At 47.1% G+C, this 20,611-nt stretch overlaps 5 protein-coding genes across 6 annotated transcripts in view; 1 reads left to right on the top strand and 4 right to left on the bottom strand.

Moving 5' to 3' along the window:
• Positions 1-77: 77 nt before the first annotated feature.
• Positions 78-845, bottom strand: fndc10 (fibronectin type III domain containing 10; the record flags this gene model as incomplete). The annotated part of the gene is made up of 1 exon (XM_079747668.1): positions 78-845. The coding sequence occupies one exon, from the start codon at positions 843-845 to the stop codon at positions 78-80; it is 768 nt and encodes a 255-aa protein (XP_079603794.1).
• A 3,192-nt stretch (positions 846-4,037) lies between these two features.
• ora4 (olfactory receptor class A related 4) lies at positions 4,038-5,210 on the top strand (the record flags this gene model as incomplete). Its single annotated transcript, XM_079747669.1, has 2 exons — positions 4,038-4,124; positions 4,203-5,210. 2 exons carry the CDS (start codon positions 4,038-4,040, stop codon positions 5,208-5,210), a joined length of 1,095 nt encoding a protein of 364 aa, XP_079603795.1.
• A 403-nt stretch (positions 5,211-5,613) lies between these two features.
• ora3.1 (olfactory receptor class A related 3, tandem duplicate 1) lies at positions 5,614-8,583 on the bottom strand. Its single transcript, XM_079747940.1, has 4 exons — positions 7,777-8,583; positions 7,301-7,564; positions 6,773-7,015; positions 5,614-6,255 (listed from the first exon to the last, which is right to left on the bottom strand). Exons 1-4 carry the CDS (start codon positions 8,035-8,037, stop codon positions 6,046-6,048), a joined length of 978 nt encoding a protein of 325 aa, XP_079604066.1. The 5' UTR covers positions 8,038-8,583; the 3' UTR covers positions 5,614-6,045.
• Positions 8,584-8,683: 100 nt separating this feature from the next.
• On the bottom strand, positions 8,684-14,260 carry LOC307083906 (cyclin-L2-like; the record flags this gene model as incomplete). Of its 2 annotated transcripts, XM_079747938.1 has the most annotated exons (10): positions 8,684-9,173; positions 9,322-9,387; positions 9,750-9,840; positions 10,314-10,572; positions 11,023-11,122; positions 11,332-11,396; positions 11,640-11,760; positions 12,949-13,058; positions 13,153-13,227; positions 13,991-14,260. In XM_079747938.1, the coding sequence occupies 10 exons, from the start codon at positions 14,258-14,260 to the stop codon at positions 8,993-8,995; spliced, it is 1,338 nt and encodes a 445-aa protein (XP_079604064.1). In that variant the 3' UTR covers positions 8,684-8,992. The 2 variants fall into 2 exon arrangements, with proteins under 2 accessions (XP_079604064.1, XP_079604065.1); XM_079747939.1 differs by lacking the exon at positions 9,322-9,387.
• Positions 14,261-14,465: 205 nt separating this feature from the next.
• The window catches only part of LOC307084246 (von Willebrand factor A domain-containing protein 1-like), a 7,672-nt gene continuing 1,526 nt past the window's right edge, over positions 14,466-20,611 (bottom strand). Inside the window, exons 2-6 of the mRNA XM_079748550.1 lie at positions 17,979-18,515; positions 17,131-17,454; positions 16,219-16,494; positions 15,368-15,674; positions 14,466-14,813 (exon numbers count right to left, since the gene is read on the bottom strand). Coding sequence (XP_079604676.1) covers positions 15,376-15,674; positions 16,219-16,494; positions 17,131-17,454; positions 17,979-18,515 — 1,436 coding nt within the window. The 3' untranslated portion in view covers positions 14,466-14,813; positions 15,368-15,375. The remainder of the gene's footprint in view (positions 14,814-15,367; positions 15,675-16,218; positions 16,495-17,130; positions 17,455-17,978; positions 18,516-20,611) is intronic.

Below are 20,611 nucleotides of genomic sequence, written 5' to 3' on the forward strand. Positions count from 1 at the left end.
CACAGTAGGATGATTCAGGACAATTGATCCCAATACACATTTTGTATCCGGACCACACTTTGTGTACACGCACAGTGTCAGTGCCGCGAGTGCGTGTGATAATGGTACGTGTGTTGCGTTGCGGGGCTCATGATATTCTCTGTGATGTACGCCACCAGCAGGCATATAATGACCAGCATGACGCATATGGCGCCTCCCACGGTAGTCATGGCGATCACAATGTCCTGCATGCCGGAGGGCGGCATGGTGAACTCCACGCAGTCCCTCCGGTCCGCCGGGGACTGGGCCGGAGCCAGGGCACGGAGACAGATGCGATAGGGGACGTTCTCGTGCAGGTCGGTCAGCAGGAAGTCCCTGCAGCCGGGGCCGAGATGGACGGTGGCGCATTCGAACTGCGTGTAGCTCCCGTTCCACCAGCAGCTCAGCTCCACGCCCGACCTCCTGCGGGGCCGGTTGCTAAAAGCAGCCCTGGGTGTGGGAGTTAAATACCCCTGTGGTCCCTCTGTCAAGCCTGTCGCTGAATCCCCACTCGTGTGGTTTCCATCTCCACCACCGGTCTTGTTTATGTGAGGGCCCTGACCAGTGCTTACGTCGGTGGCCTTACCGTGAACCCTCCCACGTACTGCACCCTCGTTGGTCCATTGCAACAGCACAGTGCCGTTTGTGAGTACGTTTGCCACCAGGCTCCCCAGGGAACTCACGGTCCTGCAGTTCGCTCTGCCGCAATTGAAGCCCCACTGTGTGTGTCGGAAACAGAGTTGCCCCCCGACGCCCCCCTCGATTACTCTGTAGGCACACAGCTGCTCTGTGGGGCTCCATCTGGGGCTGTTTGTCCTCCCAGACATCACAGCGGGAAGGTGGCTTCTTCTGGTGTTGGACATGGGCTCAGACCCCTCTCTGATCTTTGGTGCGTGTCTGCTATTGTTGACAAGATTGTCGAATGTTTGGTTGTTTGATCTGACGTGTGTGTGCCTCGACCGTGCTCTGCTATGGCTGCCTCCCTCCTCTCCTGGAGATGCGGCTGGCATTGAGGTTTCTGAGACGCCGCCAGTTCTGCTGTACCCCACTGTCTCGTGCAACTTGCAGAGTATGACGGCCGACAAAACAAACAGTGATTGTATTTGTTGCCTCTTCATCCCAATACCTTTGTAAGAGTTATGCTACTCAACTGAGAAAAAGCTGTTCTTGCGAACGTCTGATGGCGTGCGGTTTGAGCATCCGTTTTAAATCGATCCTACACACGATTCAATCTGCTCCAATGCCGAATCATGTCAACGTCCAGGGGGTAGTTTGTGTCTGCAAAAGATGACAATGATTAAGTGAAATTTATATCTTAAAACATCGCAGATGACCTTGCATATATGGCTATGCTAGCTCATGCAGGGAGGATGATGAGCGTAAAATCTACCGACTGCTTTACGATGGAGGTCATTTCATTTATCCTGAGTCGCGCCATCACATAAACGACGTCCCTTACTTACTTTGTGAGAGGATTAATGGGTGTCGTATTCGTGCCATCCGATTTGTTCTCTTCTTGTTGTCGATCCGTGAAGATGTGATAGCTGGTGCGTGTGTGTGCGCGTTTGTGGGTGTGTAGCGGCGCGCGGAGAGCCCGCGTGGTGCACTGGAGTCGTGCGTAGTCGGACTGTCAAAGTCCTGTACGGCCTATGAGTGATATATGCCTATATGGCCGTTTCAAATGCAACTTTACAAACGACATTTCCAAATTAGATTGACCGTAAATAGGACTAGGATTGTTGTCCCATTATGGTTGAACAGAGGAATTTGCAATGGTCTTACAGTTTTTCTCGACACACAAAAAATGTAACTATGCACACAATTCTGGAAACTTGAAGCTCATGTATCAACTTCAAGACTCCTGACTGCAAAACTCTAAGCACAATTCCACAGTTTTCACATTATTTCTAAACTCTAAGCACAAATCTCCTCATTTAGCACACTTGGTTCACCTGGTTCACACTGGCCTTCAAAACGCAACAACTAATTATCAATAAGTCTAACTCACTTTTCAGCTGTTCAAACTCAACTGGCCAAACACTTCAATCATGTGTCAGAGCATAAAAGAGGATTCGGTGAGCTCTACTGTGTTGTGGCTATGGTCCTTTGGCCTGATCAAGATTGGAGGTGGGAAACATACTGATTTACATGTAGATCTGTTTCACCTCATTTATATTCTTATTTTTAATTTTTGTTGGCCTACGAAAAGCTTTTTATGCAGTGAGTTCAGCTGAACATTTAGCTGTATTACAGTAAAAATATATATATTTGCTTTGTTACCTTTTTGTACTTGTACTGATTTCATCATTACATCCCCCGAAAGACAGTCTAAACATTTTCTTACTGTAGTGTTTTTCATTTTACTTATCAGTGCAATTACTTTACTGTAATTTACCAAAATAGGTAACATTGGTGTATTGTCAGAACAATGTTGCAGCATCAACTATAGGTGTAGGCCTACAGTATGACTCTGGGAAGCTGGGATTGTGAGTTTAGCCCATTGGAGCTCATTGGATAGACAAATATGCATTGTATCCTATTCTGATACGACTCTGTCAATGCAATATTTATATGATATATTCACAGTATTGTATAACAATATGGCAACAGTCGTTATACTATATGTACCACCTAATTGCAACTTTTAAAAAGAAAGCTATTTCTAAACAATTTTATACATAGGAATATGTAACATGGCCTCATAAAGCCAAAACATATGTAAATAGTATTTTGATGGAAGTGTTTTGAATTGATCACACCAGTGTTTAATTGATGCTCTTGATGTGTAGTTTTGACAAAATTTTCAACTTTTCTCATGTTTGTGTTTAGAGTTTTTAGAAATTTGGCTATAGTTTCAGAAAACGTATTTAAACGATTGAGAAAAACTGTAAGTTAGTTAAAACAGCGAAGTCAAGTGTCACGCTTCTTTATACGCACTGTACGGCTAACCAACTGAGGACAAATATCTAAAATATTGATGCATGAATAGTAAAGGGATTATATTTTATACGTTTGAATTAAACTGATTTAATTGTAAAATGCTGGACTCATCGCTAGCTTTTTGTCTGCCAGAGACTTCAAACGTAGGCCTCTATCAATGAGGTTTTGGCAGCCCCAATACATAAACGCGATTCAGCTGTTCTCCAATGGGAACATATTGAGCAATGGCTGTTCACAAATGAGTAACTATGCAACGCAACAAACAATCATTGCCAAGGGAAAAGAGGGAAGCTTGATTATTAAAACAAAATGCAGCATCAGCGGGATTACCTCAATGGTACAATGGGCCCTGAAATAGGTCTTGGGAGAATTTGATGAGTTGCTGCGATAGCAACTAAGTTAGTGTCTAGTAGGGAGTGGAGTATGATCCAAATGAATGATCAGGATATCATGATATATTTGTTTGATGGTCGCTTTCATTATTCGGTTTACTATATAAAATTATGAATAAAGTTACAATTGTAAAACTGCTATCAAAGGTCTCTCTCTCATATATATATATAACGATGAGATTAAAAATATAAACCATATATACACGTTACATGTCTTACCACGGTATAAATCCCTTGAATTAGTTTTTTTATTGTTTGATCTTCATGTATGAAGACACTATATATAAAGTTGTGCTTCCGGTCAGCCTACACTATGTACACAAACAATCGCTAAACAAATAAAAGTTTTTAAAATGCTCTGGTTCTGTTGACATTGAATTTCCATTTGCCATAACTTTTCCATTCAAACTGTGCCCATGGCGTATCCTGGTAACGAGGCGTTCCGGTTAATTCACCTTGAACCAGGTCAGCACTGCTGGAGAGCGTGACCCTCGGGGGGGATGGACCCGTCTGCATTCAGGCGAGCATTGAGCCGCTTATAAACAGCGGGGTGGACCTCAAGACAGTAAAGGTCCATGTCAACACCTCACCCTGCCGCTCTCAAACTGAAAAACTGCTTTTTTTACGGACAAAGACCGCTTTGTCCGTAAAATCAAGGCATCGCTTCGCCATGCGGAAGTCGATGCAATGGCTGAGGTCCTCACTGTAGATGCCATATTGTTTGGCCTTCTGGTGTTTACCGGTATTATGGGAAACCTCATGGTCATGCATACGGTAAGTGGCGCTGCCGTTCGGTTCCTGTGCATTTTGCGTATCGCACCCCTCTATACCGGTCTCCTCTGTCGTACCCAGGTGTGCCAGTCCGCCATGCAGAGCCAGTCTCGTCGGATGCCCGCGTCGGACACCATCCTGGTCCACCTGTCGCTGGCCAACCTGCTGACCTCGCTGTTTCGCACCGTGCCCATCTTCATCTCCGACCTGGGACTGGAGGTGTCCCTGTCACCGGGCTGGTGCCGGGTCTTCATGCTGCTGTGGGTGTGGTGGAGGGCTGTGGGCTGCTGGGTGACCCTGGCCCTGAGCGCCTTCCACTGCTCCACGCTGCGGCGCCAGCACGTGGCCTTCGGACCGCTGGCCGTGCAGAAGGAGCGGCGGCGGGTGTGGGGGGCTCTGGGACTGGTGTGGGGCGTCAACCTGGTGCTCTCCCTGCCGGCGCTGGTGTACACCACGCACGTGCACGGGAACGCCACGGTGGAGCTGATGGTGATCAGCTGCACCACCAGGCCTCTGCTGGGCTGCATCTGGGAGTTCCCCAGCCGGGAGCAGGGCGCGGCGTTCGCCTCCACCTCCCTGGTGCTGAACGAGGTGCTGCCTCTGGTGCTGATGATCTGCACCAACCTGGCCACGCTTCACGCCCTGGCCAAGCACATCCGGGCCGTGACGGCGGCGGGCGGGGACGGCGGGGACATGGACAGACACCTGGCCAGCGAGCGCAAGGCGGGCCACGTCATCATGTCGCTGGTGTCCCTGTTTGTGGTGTGCTGGGTGCTGCAGGTCGCCGCGGTGACGTACTACAACCACGACGGGGGCCACCACGCCGAGGGCCTGCTGACCGTGGCCCACTTTGCGGCGTCCCTGTTCGTGGGGTTCAGCCCCATGGTGGTGGCCCTGGGACACGGGAAGCTGAGGAAGAGGATTGTGGGTAAACTGGTCGGCTGCTCGAACTTGGTCAGGTGTCGGGGGCAGGAAGGGGAGGACGGCGGGGCCGAGGACGCAGCACAGCAGAAGGAGAAGGGGAAGACTATCTTTGTGGTGCAGAAGGAAGCCGCGAAGACCAAGGAGAAAACTATGAATAAAAAATAGTTGTACGAATCCTACAAACTGTGAGCAGTTTGCCGCAATATCGCCCGTCGAAAAAAAAGGAAAAAGTATTAAGTAAGATTTGTACAGAATTGTTAAGCTTTTTTGTAGATTGAAAATGAATATGTTTAAGTTCAGGACAGTGGCAATGAGAGGTAAACAGCTATTGATTTGGGCTCCGTTCATTGAGACAACAGAACGTCATTCATCGTCATTATAATGTGAAAATGACCAATGTATTTCTCTTCATACTTAAGTCTAAGGCAGAACATTGTATACTTTATGCCGTTAATTTGGTTTAAGCCTAAATGGAAATGACGAGTACATTGTTCAAGAAGCCTGCATGGTTTACTATTAATTTATTAAAAAATTATATCTGAAAACATACAATGACAATCACCTCAAATATATCATAGTTAGAACTGCATTCTATTCTCGTCTTTCAATTAATGTTACATGAAACGGCCGTGGTCTAGATAAATAACTAATATACCAATAAAATTTGCTACAACTACTTGATTTTTCAGTTTACAGTCGAGGGACTACTCCCACAATAACAGAAAACATATATATATATATATATACAGAGCATTTTATGATACAACTTCCAATTAGCTGCAAGTAATATGTTTAAAATCAACATGTTTTTATTTAAATATGGGGTATAATTACCTTGCACAGATAAATTACACAAAAGATGGCAAAGGAATATTATGGAAACTAAATCCTGAATACCTCCGGCCTTGAATTTTTTTTTCTGAAAACGAACAACATTTTCAAAACATAATGAATGTTTGAGACTATACTTGAAACGGCGCTGTAGGCATGGGCTCTGCTGTCAGGTCATTCGAGACTTGAAAAACGAACGCAAGCGGCGGTGACCAATAGACAGAATAATGGGCGACATGGCAATGAAGAAAATGTTGGCAAAGCGTGCAATGACCAGGAGGAACTCGGCCGACTGACCGCGGTTATAGTTGAAGTAGTTGACAGAAATAATGCTGGTTCCCCAGGAGGCGATGAAGAGCATAATGAGGGCCAGAATAACCTGGGGGGAGTGACAAGAAGGGAGGTCACGTCATGCAGTTTCTTAACGCAATTATTACGGAATGGTTAATTTATCAATGAAATACTTTTTTTTTTATATTCTATTCATATAGCCCTCCACTTTTGCACTCCACTTATCGCCCCATCTACCCCAGGTCACGTCATGCCACCAGGTGTGGGTGTGATTAGCTGGTACACGCCGTTTGGCACAGGGAACGAATGATTTTCATAGTGACATCACAAGTGGACGTGTCCACCTAGATGTAAGCCGGAAGATCAGTCTACCAGCCTACCCAATGGACTGTAGCAAACGTTGCTCATCTATCCTTTATATATCTTGGTGGACAAGACCACTTGTGATGTCACTATGAAAATCATTCCTTCCCTGTGCCAAACGGCTTGTACCAGCTAATCACACCCACACCTGGTGGCATGACGTGAGGCGTTTAAGACCGGTAGCATTACACCAGCATTCATTAGATCGTTGGCGTCTACCTGCTCCCCCCCCCGCTCCTCACCTTGGCTGCCCGGCGCTCCGCTGGAACCTTCTTGATGACGTGCACGTCGTTGACCAGGCTGCGCATCTTGCTGTGGGCGTAAAGGGTGTACAGGGAGCCGGCGTTGGTGAAGGCCATCAGCACGATGGGCAGCGTCTCGTGGATGACCATTGAGGTGGTGGCGTACAGCAGGCCGTTCTTCAGGGGGAAGTTCCAGATGCAGCCCAGCAGCGGCCGCGTGGTGCTGCTCACCAGCATCAAGGTCTGGAGAGGGGGGGAAGATGAGGTGACCCACTGAGAAAATTAAAAAAGGTTGGGACGCCAAATCCAATGTGGGCCTGGGAAGTTTGATGCCCCTTTTCAAGCGACACTGGGATTAAGGATTTTATAAAAAAAAAAAGAGACAGACTGGTTGATTTATAGAAGCACATGCACACAATCACATGTCGACAGGACGACAGATTATCGGCTACCAAGACAACACCCCTCCACCCCCAGCCCAAAGCCGACAGCGGCAGCGGATCACTCCGTAGCCGGTAACCCACTCACCTCAGTGCTGTTCTGGTTGCCGTTGATGGAGAAGACGTGGGCAGGGATGGAGTAGAGGAAATTGAGGACCCAGATGAGCCCCAGACCAAGGAGGAGGAGTTTGGGCAGTCCCCGGGGCCCATGCAGGTTCCCCAGTGGAGGGGCCACTCTTCTTAAGGTGTGGAAGTGGAAGGCACTGAGCAACAGTGTGGACCACACATTGACGGACCGCAGCCACACCCACACCCCCATGAGAAACTGACAACATTCTTTGGACGAGTATAGCTGAAGGAAAGACACAGATTCATATTTATAGTGCTTAAATAGCATTCATGTTGTTCACAAACCTTATTGTTCACCTGTCATTGTGGTTCTCATAACATTTACAGAACAATATATTATTTAATTATGTTTATTGCAGTGGCAGCTTCACCCCCCAAAACAAACATTTCAAAAGTACCTCTGGTGGTTAAGTAGTTCAATGAAAACAATCCTACCGCGATTCCAATGTCTGAGATAACGAGCAGAGCGTTCCTCATCACAGACACCATCAGGTTGGACACCGCCATGTTGATGATGATGATGTCCGAGTTCCGGCCCACGCCGGGGTTGATCAGCACGCTGTGGCCGATGACTCCGATCACCGTGGCGTTCCCCACGATGCCGAACAGCACCAGGAGGATGTAGAAGGTTGTCTGAACGGGGGACGCGTCGGTGCGCAGTCCCATCCCCACCAGCTCTGCCTCCGAATCCGACATTTTTCGGTTTGTTAATTCAAGGCTTTTCCCAGAATAAAAAAGACAAACTAAAGGGTTTCACCTAAGGGTTAGGTAAAACCAAGCATAATCTATGGCCTGCAACGCACACGCGCCATGTCGAGGACCTTCACTGTTGAACGTCAGTGCCGAGTCCCGCCTCGCTACACGTCAGTGGGCCTATCCTGCTGATCATCCTTTGGTGCTGCTCATTGATCTCTACCCCTCCCCCTAACCCACCCTATATAACACGGGAGGGGGAGGTCATCCATTCGTCACCTGACCAAATTGACGGCATTGGTGCTTTTTTCATTAGATATCATTAACGATGCATGCAATACCCCCAGGGAGTACCCGAGCATCACAGAGCTCCCAAGTATTGCTAGGATCAGGTTCACAGCTCCCAGGGGACTAATCAGTACACCTCGACGTGCTTTGTTTGCAGACACATCGCAAACTTTGTGTGGGTGCATGTGCTTACACATTATGTTGAGATTAATATTTTTGGTATTAATGGTGCCAGGATTTCTATTGAATTTTCATGGGCTTTTGTTGATAATCTACGAAACACTTTTGTTGTGTGCCATGTTGTGGGCAATATGTCTCCACAGCATATGATGGTATGGTAGTACTGAAGACATCCAGCAAGTAGACTTTGAAATACTCATTTTATAACAACTTTAGGCCACCAGAAATGGCTGCAATAGAATACAATTGGGGGTGAATTTGGGTTGGCATAATGGTACTCAAACGTAAACGACATGAATGATGATTATAAAAAATATTGTATTTAAAAAGTCATGATCACTTTTGTAAGTGAGCGTTTACAAAAAAGAAAATGCAAAAAGGAAAAAAAAAAAAAAGCAAAACGTAGCAGGAAAAATAACACTATAAAAACATAGTCAGACCCTGAAAAAATCAAAAATCATAAACCGTCGACCCCCCGTGGCGAGTCCGGTCATCTCCTACGCGAGTGTTCCTCCCTCCGTCCACGACCCTTCTCTGCTCCTCTGCGACTCCTCTCCCCGTCTCTCTCCCTGTACCGGTCCCTCTCTCTCGCCCGCTCCCTGTGGACCGCGTGCTTCTTGCGTCGTAGCGGTGAGGCGGAGCGAGAGGCGGACGAGACGCTGCGACTGCGTCTACGGAGAGGAAAAGGGGTTAACAACAGACGGACTGGTTCAACCGACACTCACATCCAACACGGGCCTGGGTGTTTACCAGGAGCCGCTGTGCCGAGCCCCACGGTGTGCGCTACACTGTGGGGGGGCCCTGGGGGCGTGACCCTACCTGCGCTTTGGAGGACTGGGGGGTCGGCTCTCTCTCCTCTCGGCGCTGCGACTTAGTTTGCTCTTCCTGATTAACACACAATAGTCACATGAAAATAAAGGGTTGAAAGTGACCTGCGCTGTAAAGTGACCTGCGCTGTAAAGTGACCTGCGCTGTAAAGTGACCTGCGCTGTAAAGTGACCTGCGCTGCAAAGTGACCTGCGCTGTAAAGTGACCTGCGCTGTAAAGTGACCTGCGCTGCAAAGTGACCTGCGGTGGGAAGTGACTTGCATGTTAAGTGTACTGCATGTTAAGTTGAATGTAAAGAGACCTGCACTGTTAAGTGAACTGCATGTAAAGTAACTTAATGTAAAGTGACCTGCACTGTAAATTGAAATGCGCTCTAAAGTTCCATTGCAACAACTGCCAAAGGAGACAAATAAACTCACCCATCTCCATTCGCTAGTTTTCGACAGGCATTTTTTAGGGCAACTTTTGACACAGGAGATTCATGACCGGGATTTGGCACAGCAGGTGACACTAAAAATGATGATTAAAAACAAGAAAGCAATTTTAGAAATCAATGAATTCATATCATGAAGGATATCATTATATCATTTTGTATTAATCTCAAGTGCAGTGCAATGCACTTAAGATGCTTCTATTCGATTCTATTCCCTTAACAATGTATTTATTTCCACCACTAAAGGGGGCCACATACATTAAAGCCCTAAAGCCTAATCTAAACAATCCAAAGCTCGGCTCCAGCTACGGAACAAAGACCCAGGCAGGCGGACGAGCTGAATCGGATTATACACCCAGTGCAGACAACTCGGGTCAAAGGAAATTCTTGCATTACCAGTCCATCATATTGAAACCGTATATTTTATATTAGGTAGAGACCCAAAACAGATAAAACACCGCTCCAGTAGAGACGGTGGTGCCTTCAACCTCTGTAGCATGCGGTTCAGCTTATGAAGAAAGAAAGGCCGCCAGTGGCCCATCCACTGTACCTGCTTTGGAGGCGGGGGAGAAGTTAGCGGGGCTGTCAAGGGTGGGCGTGCCGATGGAGAGCAGCACCGTGCCCGCGGCCTTGGCCTTGGCGGCCACGGCGTCCATGGCCTGGCGGCACTTGTCCACCTGCAGCAGCAGGGCGGCCAGGGACACGCCGGGCAGCGAGTACAGCCGCAGGATCCTCCGGCAGATCTCCTTCAGGTCCTCCTCCGCCGAGCCGAACAACAGGAACCAGGCAGGCTGCTCTGGCAGAGGTATCTGTGGGGGGGGGGGGGGGACGATACAGCACGGGTTTGGTTAGATGCACTTTGTTCAGCGCCGAGAGGGAACATCGCATTGGTCACTGTTGGGAGGGCGACACCACCTCACAGAGACGCGTGGAACACGTCACACACGCGACAGGTGAGGAGGTAGGAAACACTGGGACAAGACCTACGATCCCAGGGCTAAAACAGTAAGAAAGCTTACCCTAAACGTATTGTTACATTTTATTGTCGGTCAATATTTATCTATAAATTATATTTGTATGTATTTGTGTTTACATGGCTCTTTTTTTTGGTATTTAATTATGTTACAGGCTTGAGCTTAGCAACTGTAACAAATAATTCCCCCCCTGAATCAATCATAAAGAAATTCATCAGTATAATGTGTAGAGTCATTATTTTGATAACCGACGTTATAACAGCATGTGAAATACTTGTAACTGACCTGTAAAGCTCTGGCTGACAGGTAGATACAGGCACAGGCGACCGTCTCAGCACTGTACCTCAGGAAAACGTCCGTGCGCAGGCTATCATTCATGTAGTTCCTGATCACAAAGAAACCAACCATTAAAAAACAAGCATGAAAAAACTAATATTTGAGTTCCAAGATGCATCTGCAAGGTCAATAATAATTTACATAGCTCTGGAGGATTTTTTTTTGAAAAAGCATTCACTTAAAAACTGAATCAAAAGATATTATATCAAATGAACAAAAACAAACACATAATATTAAAGTCTATAGTCATAGACCTACCAGGCCATCTGAACCAGGGGAGTGTTCTTCTCACATTCCAGAACCTGAAGGTACATGACTATTACCTGTAAAGGGTGACACAGCAGGCCGTTAGAAAGTAACAGAGATACGTGATGCACTGAAATGAGAAGCCAACAGCTATAATGACAAAATAAATCGGTGATGCATAGAGCACACACCTAGAGCACACACAACAACAAACCGCATCAAACCTGCAAACATTTTGATTGAAAATATACGTATGAGGCATTAATTAGTGAATAATAGTGAGTAGAAACGTGTGCAGAACCAACGTTTACCACACTTGCCTTGTGGGGGTGCTTGACGTGCACGCAGAAGCCCAGCTCCTTCAGAACCCTCCTTTCCGTTTTGATCACCTGAGCCTTGGTATTGACATACGCGGCGTCCAATGGCAGCGGCGGACGTGTTCTGTGGACCAGACAGCAGAAGCCCATCGATGGGGGCGGGTTCTAAGAGGGATGCTAAAGACCTACTAAAAACCTGAAGCCAGGACAGGGGGTACAGTGCATAGTAGGTTAGACGTTTGAAAGGGTGGTGGAATTGGGAGGAGTTTGTCTAGTTAGAGGCATGTTAGTATGTATAAAGTATACCATAAACTACCCATTAAACACTGGGGAGAAGGGTAAGTGGCCAAAAGCTTGTGATACTGGCATCAAGATGAAAGGTGCCTTTGTGGTCAACTCTCATTCCTTTTTCATGATGTCTGTCAGACTACCTTTACGGAGGGCGGAGCTCTGGTTCGGCCAATCGGAGATCTTCGAGTTTTGTTTGCACCAAGTGATTTTTTTTACGGGCTAACATTTGGCTGAGCCAGGCTGAAACTAGGGCCGCAAAGTTAATCACATATTAATCAAATTCTGATTTGGCCCATTTCAAATAGTGTGTATGTCTGTTCCATTCAAATAAAATTACAAACCAATATAACTCAATTGCTTACAATTGATTCCACAGAATATTGAATGAATCGATAACCTGCAAACCGTACTGAATAGGGCTAGATAAATAATCGATTTTGGATTGATTTCATTTCAATTTTGCAATATCGATTCATAGGGCATGAGATAGATTTTTATTTTTTTATTTTTTAGTTTTGTTACCATTATTATTATTTATGCACTTTAATAAACAATGCCTTAATGCAATTGCAGTGATGGAATGCTGTAGTTCAAGTACACTTTCACTTGCAATTCCTTTCTAATTTCAAAATTGCACTTTTCAGACTTGCGACTTGTTTACAGCTCAAGTTTAAACTGTCCAATTTACAAGTTTGCACTTAAAACCTGTTGTTTAAGATGAAGAGAGAAAATAAAGTATATTTGTATTTTGCAACACAGTTGAGCCATTTTCATTATTTACGAGCAGATTGAATTGACTCAAATCGTGATTAATCGTTTCAGAACCGTATGAATCGAAATCGAATCGATTTAGGAAATTGGCCACAATACCCAGCCCTAATACTGAATAATCACTATCACAATATCGGGCAAAATAACCGCAATTACACTTTTTGTCCCGACTGTGCAGCCCTAGCTGAGGCCCAGTGCCTACTCTACTCTCTGAGTGAAGCACACATGTCCGGCAGGAGAGAAGTCTTACCGGCCCCCTCGGCCCTTCTTCAGATGGTGAAACACGTTGATCACGTCTCGTATCCGGCGCGGCTCCTCCTCGATCTTAGAGGAGAGGTGTACACACGCCATGGCCACCATCTCAGGGACAAAATAGACAAGACGACGGCAAATGAGTCGGGCCACACAACACCTTCACAGTGACTAAGTTGACAATCAAATGAATCCAGCGTACCTCTGCACAGTGTCGGACGAACGATTTGCAGTAGAAAAATCTCTGGAAGAGAATTTGACCCGTGGCCATCGCTACCTGTGATGAGGTAAACAGAGAGTTTAGGAGCAAGACAAGAACATCACACTAAGCAGGGCATTGCTGGATCTTGCTTACATGCATGGGGTAAAGGTTTGTATCTTGTAGACACTGCGTCCTTCGTTCTATGCTTACAAAAAAAATTACCTCTCGTCTCACCATTCCTACACAGTACTCTACAAATGTATACTAAAGTCATCCATAGGCTTCCTTCGACATGACAGTCTAGCTACTGGTTAGAACACTACTAAAAACCATGACATACACAATGTTTTCCCTCAAATCCTCCTCATGTTTCCGTTAGGTATTATGAATTAAATACGCCATTAATAAGGGTCTCTGAGTACTTAGTAGGTCATTTGTCTGTTTGTAACTATTGATACACACTAGTCGTAACACGTGGGTGGTTTTAGTTCTTAACTTGACTCCTTTGTTACAAAGTGTTGTGCCTTGCCTTTTAACAACGCCCTTACAATGATTAATGTGGATATAATCTAATAACCCCGTTCCTTTACAAATCAAACAAACTAAATTCGCTTTGTTTTGATTATAGGGAACAGTATTCAATCTTCACTAAGAAACAGCGCGCAATGGACGGCGGCTCTGTTGTTATTCAGTGTTCGACAACGAGAGTTTGTGTGGCTAAATAATTGGACTAAAGGACCTGTTACACTTTAAAGTAAACCCTACCATGAACACTTTGATGTATGGATTGAACATGAACACACGCGTAGGCCCGTGATTTACGTATTTTTTCACCAACCTGTGGAAGTTTGAGCAAGATGCCAGCGGCTTGGATCAACTCACATCCGCGCATCCTAAGCTGCTCCTCGGCGATCGAGGTCAAGCCATGGTCGGCGGACGGGCTGCTCTGTAGCCGCTCCGCTGGCACCCGGCAATTATCTAATGTTAAAGTAACGCCGGAATAAAGTTTATCTCCTATTAGAACACCTTCTCCGGGAATCCTTAGATCGCCAGCAGCCATGGCATATTTTTTTAAAATTGCGTTGCGAGAACGGAGCTCTGAGGACATCCGTTTTACAACCGCAAGTGCACTGCTTGAATTGGGCGGCGCCCCCTAGTGTGTTGGTGGCGGTGAAACAGCAGCAAGTAATCCAGTTCCTCTCGGTAAATGATGGGAACTGTTGACCGTGTTTTAAACAGACGCACAATCATATAACATGACAATCATCTGACGCCCAAAATAAATATAGTGAAGGGGAACGAATACAATCAAACAAAGTGTACATCATTTTATTGAGTTAGTTTAATTTCTTTACATTTCACTGATTATGACAAGAAAAGCAGCATAACATTTCACCACTAGGTGAAATCAAGTATAGGTAAAATACTCAAACACAGAATTGTGTGCAATACAGAATAAACACTATCGATAATTTGGAAAGCATTTTACATTATATCATATGATAAATGGACCATCAGTGTTAATTGAGGAGAAAATAAACCTCCTTAGATAAAAGTGCATCTTTAAAGCCTTTGAAAAATTTCATTTATTGCATCCTCTTCACATCATCCGGCTGATTGCAGGAGACTCTGGCTCTCGTTCTTAATTCAGTGATTTAGATCTATAAAAAAAAACAAAAAGAAGACAGAGACTGGATGGGGGGGTGATTACTTTTGGGTACATGTCCTGCTGGATATAATGAAACCAGGCTATTGAGTGCGTCCGAATAATCACATTTATTAAAACAATGCATGCATCAGTGAATTTGATGCTAATTATGTGTGTGTCTGTGTGTGTGTGTGTGTGTGTGGCTGTGTATGCGTGTGTGTGTGTGTGTGTGTGTGTGTGTGTGTGTCTGGTGTCAGTATGTGTGTGAATGTCTGTGCATAGGTCTGTGTGTGTGCAAGTGCATTCGATCTGTGCATGTGTGTGCGTTAATGTGTGTTTGTGTGTGAGTATTGATGTTTGTGTGTGTGTGTTTCTGTGTGTGTGCGTGTGAGTTTGGATGTTCGTGTGTGTGTGTGTGTGTGTGACAGTGCGTACGTCCGTATGTGTGTCTGTGTGCGTTAATGTGTGTGTGTGTGTGTGTGTGTGTGTGTGTGTGTGTTTGCACATGCATGCGTTCGTCCGTATGTGTGTGTGTGTGTGCGGCTGGGCTCAGGTCCCCAGACCCACCGGTCCAATCACCCCCCGGCAGTGCAGCACAGTCCGTCCCCGCGGCCCGAGCGATAGACGGGGGAGACACACACGCGGGCGCAACCGCCGCCGGCCACGTTAGCCAGCTGCGCCGACAAGGTTCCGGCGCCCACGTGCATGTACGACACGGAGGTCGAGGGCCCCGTGGGGGTCCCTGCCTCCCAGCTCAGCCAGTAGCCCCTCAGGGTGTCCTGCTGCCTGGAGGGGGCCCTCCACTTCGCCTCGACCCCGGCTCCATCCATGGGGGTCAGGAGGAGGTCCTCCAGGGCTGGGAGTGGTGTAGGCACTGGGGGGGGAGGGAGAGAGAGGGCGAGGGAGGGAGGGAGACAGAGGACAGATCACCTGGTGGAAGGGGTCTCTGAGCTCCATGTACATACAGACAGAAACAATGTAGTGGGAGGAGGATTTACATAACCAGAGGATTAAGCAAAAAATTGACAAGCAATAGGCAGAAAAAGGCCCAAATGGAAGCAAAGGGAAGGCGGTTTGATAGTATTTAAGCCGTAAGGCTTTTAATATTTCGTTTTTCATATTAAAACACGACTGCCTAGGTTTGAAATAAGGCTGTTTCCACTGCAGGCCGATATTTCTTAAGAGTGACTACATTTGTATTCCAGCCATTCTTTCTAATCCCTTATTTCAAGGCGCCCACACCAGATTACTTACACCCAAGAAGCACCCAATTATATTGCCCCCTAGGTCCAGGAAATGAAAGGACTATGAGGAGGACAGAAAAGAGAATAACACAAAAAAAACCAAGGCACAGACACAAGCATGCATCATCTGTTCAGCAGGGGGATGGGGGGGGGGGGGGGTGGACCAGACCAGACCTTCCTGAGTGCAGGCCTTGACAGACATGGCTCTCTCCCCGCCTGTGTAGTGCACAGCGCTGACGGTCACCAGATACTGAGCGTCTGGCTCCAGTCCAGTGAGCACAGTGGAGTTGTGGTGGCCGTCCACCACCACGGTGCGTACGTGTCCGCCGGGAAGCACTGCGTACTCCACCCTGTAGCGCTGGACGTGTCGGGGCTGTAGAGGGCCCCAGCTGACGTGAATCTGGTGAGGGCCAGAGGCAAACACGGAGACCACAGCTGGACCCAATAACTCTGAACACGAGGGAAGGAAAGGGAGAAAAAGACGAAAGCGTAAGAGAGACTGCGAGGCCGTGCACAATGTGGACCAATCAAGCTAGCGGGGGATTGTTTGCTGTGATTGCCCCATCAGCACAAGCGGATAATGGGCAGTGAACGCACAGTCAAGCACCCTGTAGTTTTTAATCTAGTTTACACCATTAGAGTGGTAACTGGAAATCGATTGAAGCTTAGTTTCCGGAGGTGTCTCGCCCACTGAACGCCTACCTCCAGCCAGACCTGTATCTATAACTCTGTTCCTGCAGTATGGTGCTTGGACGAGGAGGTTATGGGTGCCAAGCGGTGTTCAGGGTGGGTGCACAAAGAGGTTTCTAGAGCCAACGACAACCCCTACAGCTGCAGGCCCAAGTACTAAATCATCTTGTTGTTTTAACCCTTTTCTGATTATTATGTAGAAGCTCCCTCTATGTCCTCCCTCTCTCTCTCTCTCTCTCTCTCTCTCTCTATGTCTCCCACCCCCCTCTCTCTCTCTCGCTCTCTCTCTCTCCCCCCCTCTCCTATCTCTCTCTCTCCCCCCTCTCTCTCTCTCTCTCCCCCCCCCCCTCTCTCTCTCTCTCCCCCCCCCCCCCCCTCTCCCTCTCTCTCTCTCACCAGGCAGTGTGGTGAAGGTGACGGACAGGTTGCAGAAGTTGTCTTCGCAAAGGGCCGACATGGGGGTGAGGGAGGCTGTGTAGGTGGTGTCCGGGCGCAGGCCGCTCAGCTCCGCCCTGCTGGAGTTCCCGGTGACGTTGTGACTCTGGGGCCACCCGGCAGCAGCGCCACACCCAGAGGTGCTGCTGGAGCCGGCCCCCGGCCCCCCCACACACTGCCACTGCAGGGGGCAGGAGCCTGTGTTCGTGGTCATAACCGGACGCCACTGTAGTACAGCGCTACGGGCCGTCAGATGGACCACGCGGAGCCCCGCACAAAGGACCTCTGACCATGGGAAACGGGCGGGAAATGGCGGAGGGAGAATCATAGAGAGCATGCTACATTTCTGTTTACATTTTACATTCAGGGTATTTAGCAGACGTTTTTAACCAAAGCGACATACAATAAGTACAGTTGTCAGAAGAAAAAAACAACAATAAATCACTTTCTGTACTCTCTCTAAAGAAAAATTGTGCCAGGACGTACAACACTTTACGTAAGTGCGTATATGTTCTGGAGTTGACAAACACCTACATATATATTTACATATATGTATATTCATCTTTGGATAATCCAGCATAATCATGCTCTCAAGCTTGAATATGTTATAGGATTCACTTTATCGGAGCTTAACAATATCTGCTCCTCCCAATAGGACAGAGACCACACACACACACACACACACACACACACACACACACACACACACACACACACACACAGACACACACACACACACCCACACACACACCCACCCACCCACACACACCCACCCACCCACCCACCCACACCCACACACACACACACACCAATGATGGCCTCCCTCAGCTCCTCCATCACGATGTGGAGGTCATCGACGCCCACCACGTAGAGGTGGGACTCGATGGGCGGGGTCACCGCCCGCCGCAGGGTCTGGTAGTCCCCCTGTCCGGTGGCCAGGGCCAGCACGGCCACCCCGTCCTCCTTCAGCTTCGACATGCTCTGGTCCACGTCTCCGGGCCTCACGCCGTCCGTCAGCCACAGGAGCACCCTAGGGAGCCCGGCTGCCTCGGAGAGCAGCTCCTCAGCCTTGGACAGGGCCTTGGTGGTCTCGGTGTCCCCGCCCAGGAGCCGGGCCCCCATCAGGGCTGCCCGCAGCTCCGGCCAGGTGCGGTGCGCGCCCAGGGCGAACCCCACGTGCGGCATGGTGTCCACCTGCAGCAGCCCCACGTCGACGTGGCCGCTGCCCGGGGGGAAGGGGCGCAGCAGCTCCACCAGGAAGGGCAGCAGGCGCTCGAACTCGTAGGAGGAGACGCTGCCTGAGGAGTCCAGCAGCAGCAGCAGGTTGCCCTTGCAGCAGTTCAGCACTATGGGGAGCAGATGGAGGAGAAGGAAGCAAGCCGGGGGGGATTGAGGCTGAAGGACAGTGATCTCAATAAGGACCAGACACGGATTGCCGCACAGGCTAGCCTAGGCTGCAGCCTAGGGGCCCAGGTGTGCAAGGGGCCCCCTGGATTGGTCAGACTATTTTCTATAAAAAAAGAAACTACAAAAAGACTTCACCCAAATTGGCCCATAACAAGAATCATTATTAAGTAATCAGCTGATTCTTCAGTAGCGGTGCTTTTTCAGTAAAGCTGTCTCAATTATTTTATACACCGCACTAAACTACTTTTTTTCTGCATGATCTGTAAGGGGGCCTAAAACAAGTAGTAGCCTAGGGGCCAATGAGCACCATAATACACTGTTCATGACATCCGAGTCCTACTTTTGCCAAAGGTTGTCATAGTAATCCTCAAAGCCTTGAGCACTTTCAGGGACAGATGTACCTTGGATTATCTGACAAAATAGACAGGGGCTTGCCAGCTAAATTGGGGGAATGAAATGCAGCAATGCGTTTAAAAGAAGATAACTCGATTGCTTGACAACCAGATGTTCTTTAAAGGGCCTTTGGTAGGCTGAAGGCAGCCCTGTTAATATTGAATGACCATAATGTAAAACCGATAGAGACGGTCTGAATGTTGACTCTGTTCTTTGAGTTTCAAGTGTTAAATAAAATAATAGATTTAAGACAGATTTTCCTGAAAATCGTATTGTTGAGTGTATTGTTGCTGTACTGATGAAAGCAGCTGCATTTTCGTTGCTGCATTTATTTAAGCATTATTTACTGTAAGTTTTAAGATAATAGTAGGTTTCCAGGTAGAATCTGACACAGAAATACCCTTTCCCTTTAAGAGATCGCAACAACCAATTTATGAAGGGATTGGTTTCGGTGTCGTTTCTTGACAAAGGGCTCATTCACAGAATCACCATACATATACATTTATAGCCTAAGGCTTTGTGTTTTAAAACCTGCTGTGGGACATAACAACCATGGGAATAATGCAATGCCTCATAGCATGAAATTGATTTCCATGAAATGCAGGTGTTAATGCTTTGGAAGATAATGACCATGTGACATAGTGTAAAGGTTATTCACAACACTCCAAACACAATGGTTGCAAGAGGGGATTAATGAATGTCAAGGACAAAATATACAAGGAAATGCAGAGAAAGTGAGAGTGAGTGAGAGAGCGAGAGAGAGAGAGGGGGGGGGTCTGGGTAATGGTCACCTTTTATCTAATTTCTGGGAAGGAATTGTTCTCTTGGATCCTGTAGGGCTACATGGTGAATGCATGGTGAAATAATTGCACCAGAGCAGAAAACAGACCCCACTTAAAACTGGAAGCAGTCCGTGGCAGAAATGTGTGCAATTTGTCATATACTTTTGGAAAGAATCCTTTTTCCTGCAACAGGCAGACAGAGCACAGAGACAGGACTCATAATGTGATTGTAATGTTATTCTGTGCATGGGTCCTCTGCGGAAGGAACCATCATTTGCTGGCGCTGTATTTTATTTATAAACCCCATTCTTGTTTGTTTTCCACATATTGTTCTTGTTTTGCCTCCTGCATTAAAAAAAGTGATTTTCTCCTTTAGCTGTGCAGGTTGTTTACTGCCTAGTATTTGTCATCAAAGCAGGGTTTCTGCATCGGCAAGAGGAAGAGTTTCTCCACGTTCAGTGGAACGTGGAAGCAAAAGGTGGAACACCAGGTTCACCTCACAAGTATATTCAGCCTATCACAGTTAAATATGGAAACATGCAACAGGTGGGCATACCTTCCCCTTGCAGAAATAATGTTGCCGTTATGCAAATATCTGTTTGTACACAGCCTGTGGGGCTTTGGGGCACAGGGCTGTTTCCACCATGATTCCGGCCTTCTTTTGGGCAGTTTTTGGCCATTTAAATGAATTGTATAACCTTATTTAATATGTGTGTGTTATTAATATTGAATATGCATGCACATTCACCCATCACATGCACACTAGCACACAAACACATAAACACACACAAACAAACACAAACTCACTCACACAAACACGCACACACACGCACGCACACACACACACACAAGCATGCACG

The sequence above is a fragment of the Pollachius pollachius genome (assembly GCF_949987615.1).
Source record: "Pollachius pollachius genome assembly, chromosome: 12".
NCBI lineage: Eukaryota > Metazoa > Chordata > Actinopteri > Gadiformes > Gadidae > Pollachius > Pollachius pollachius.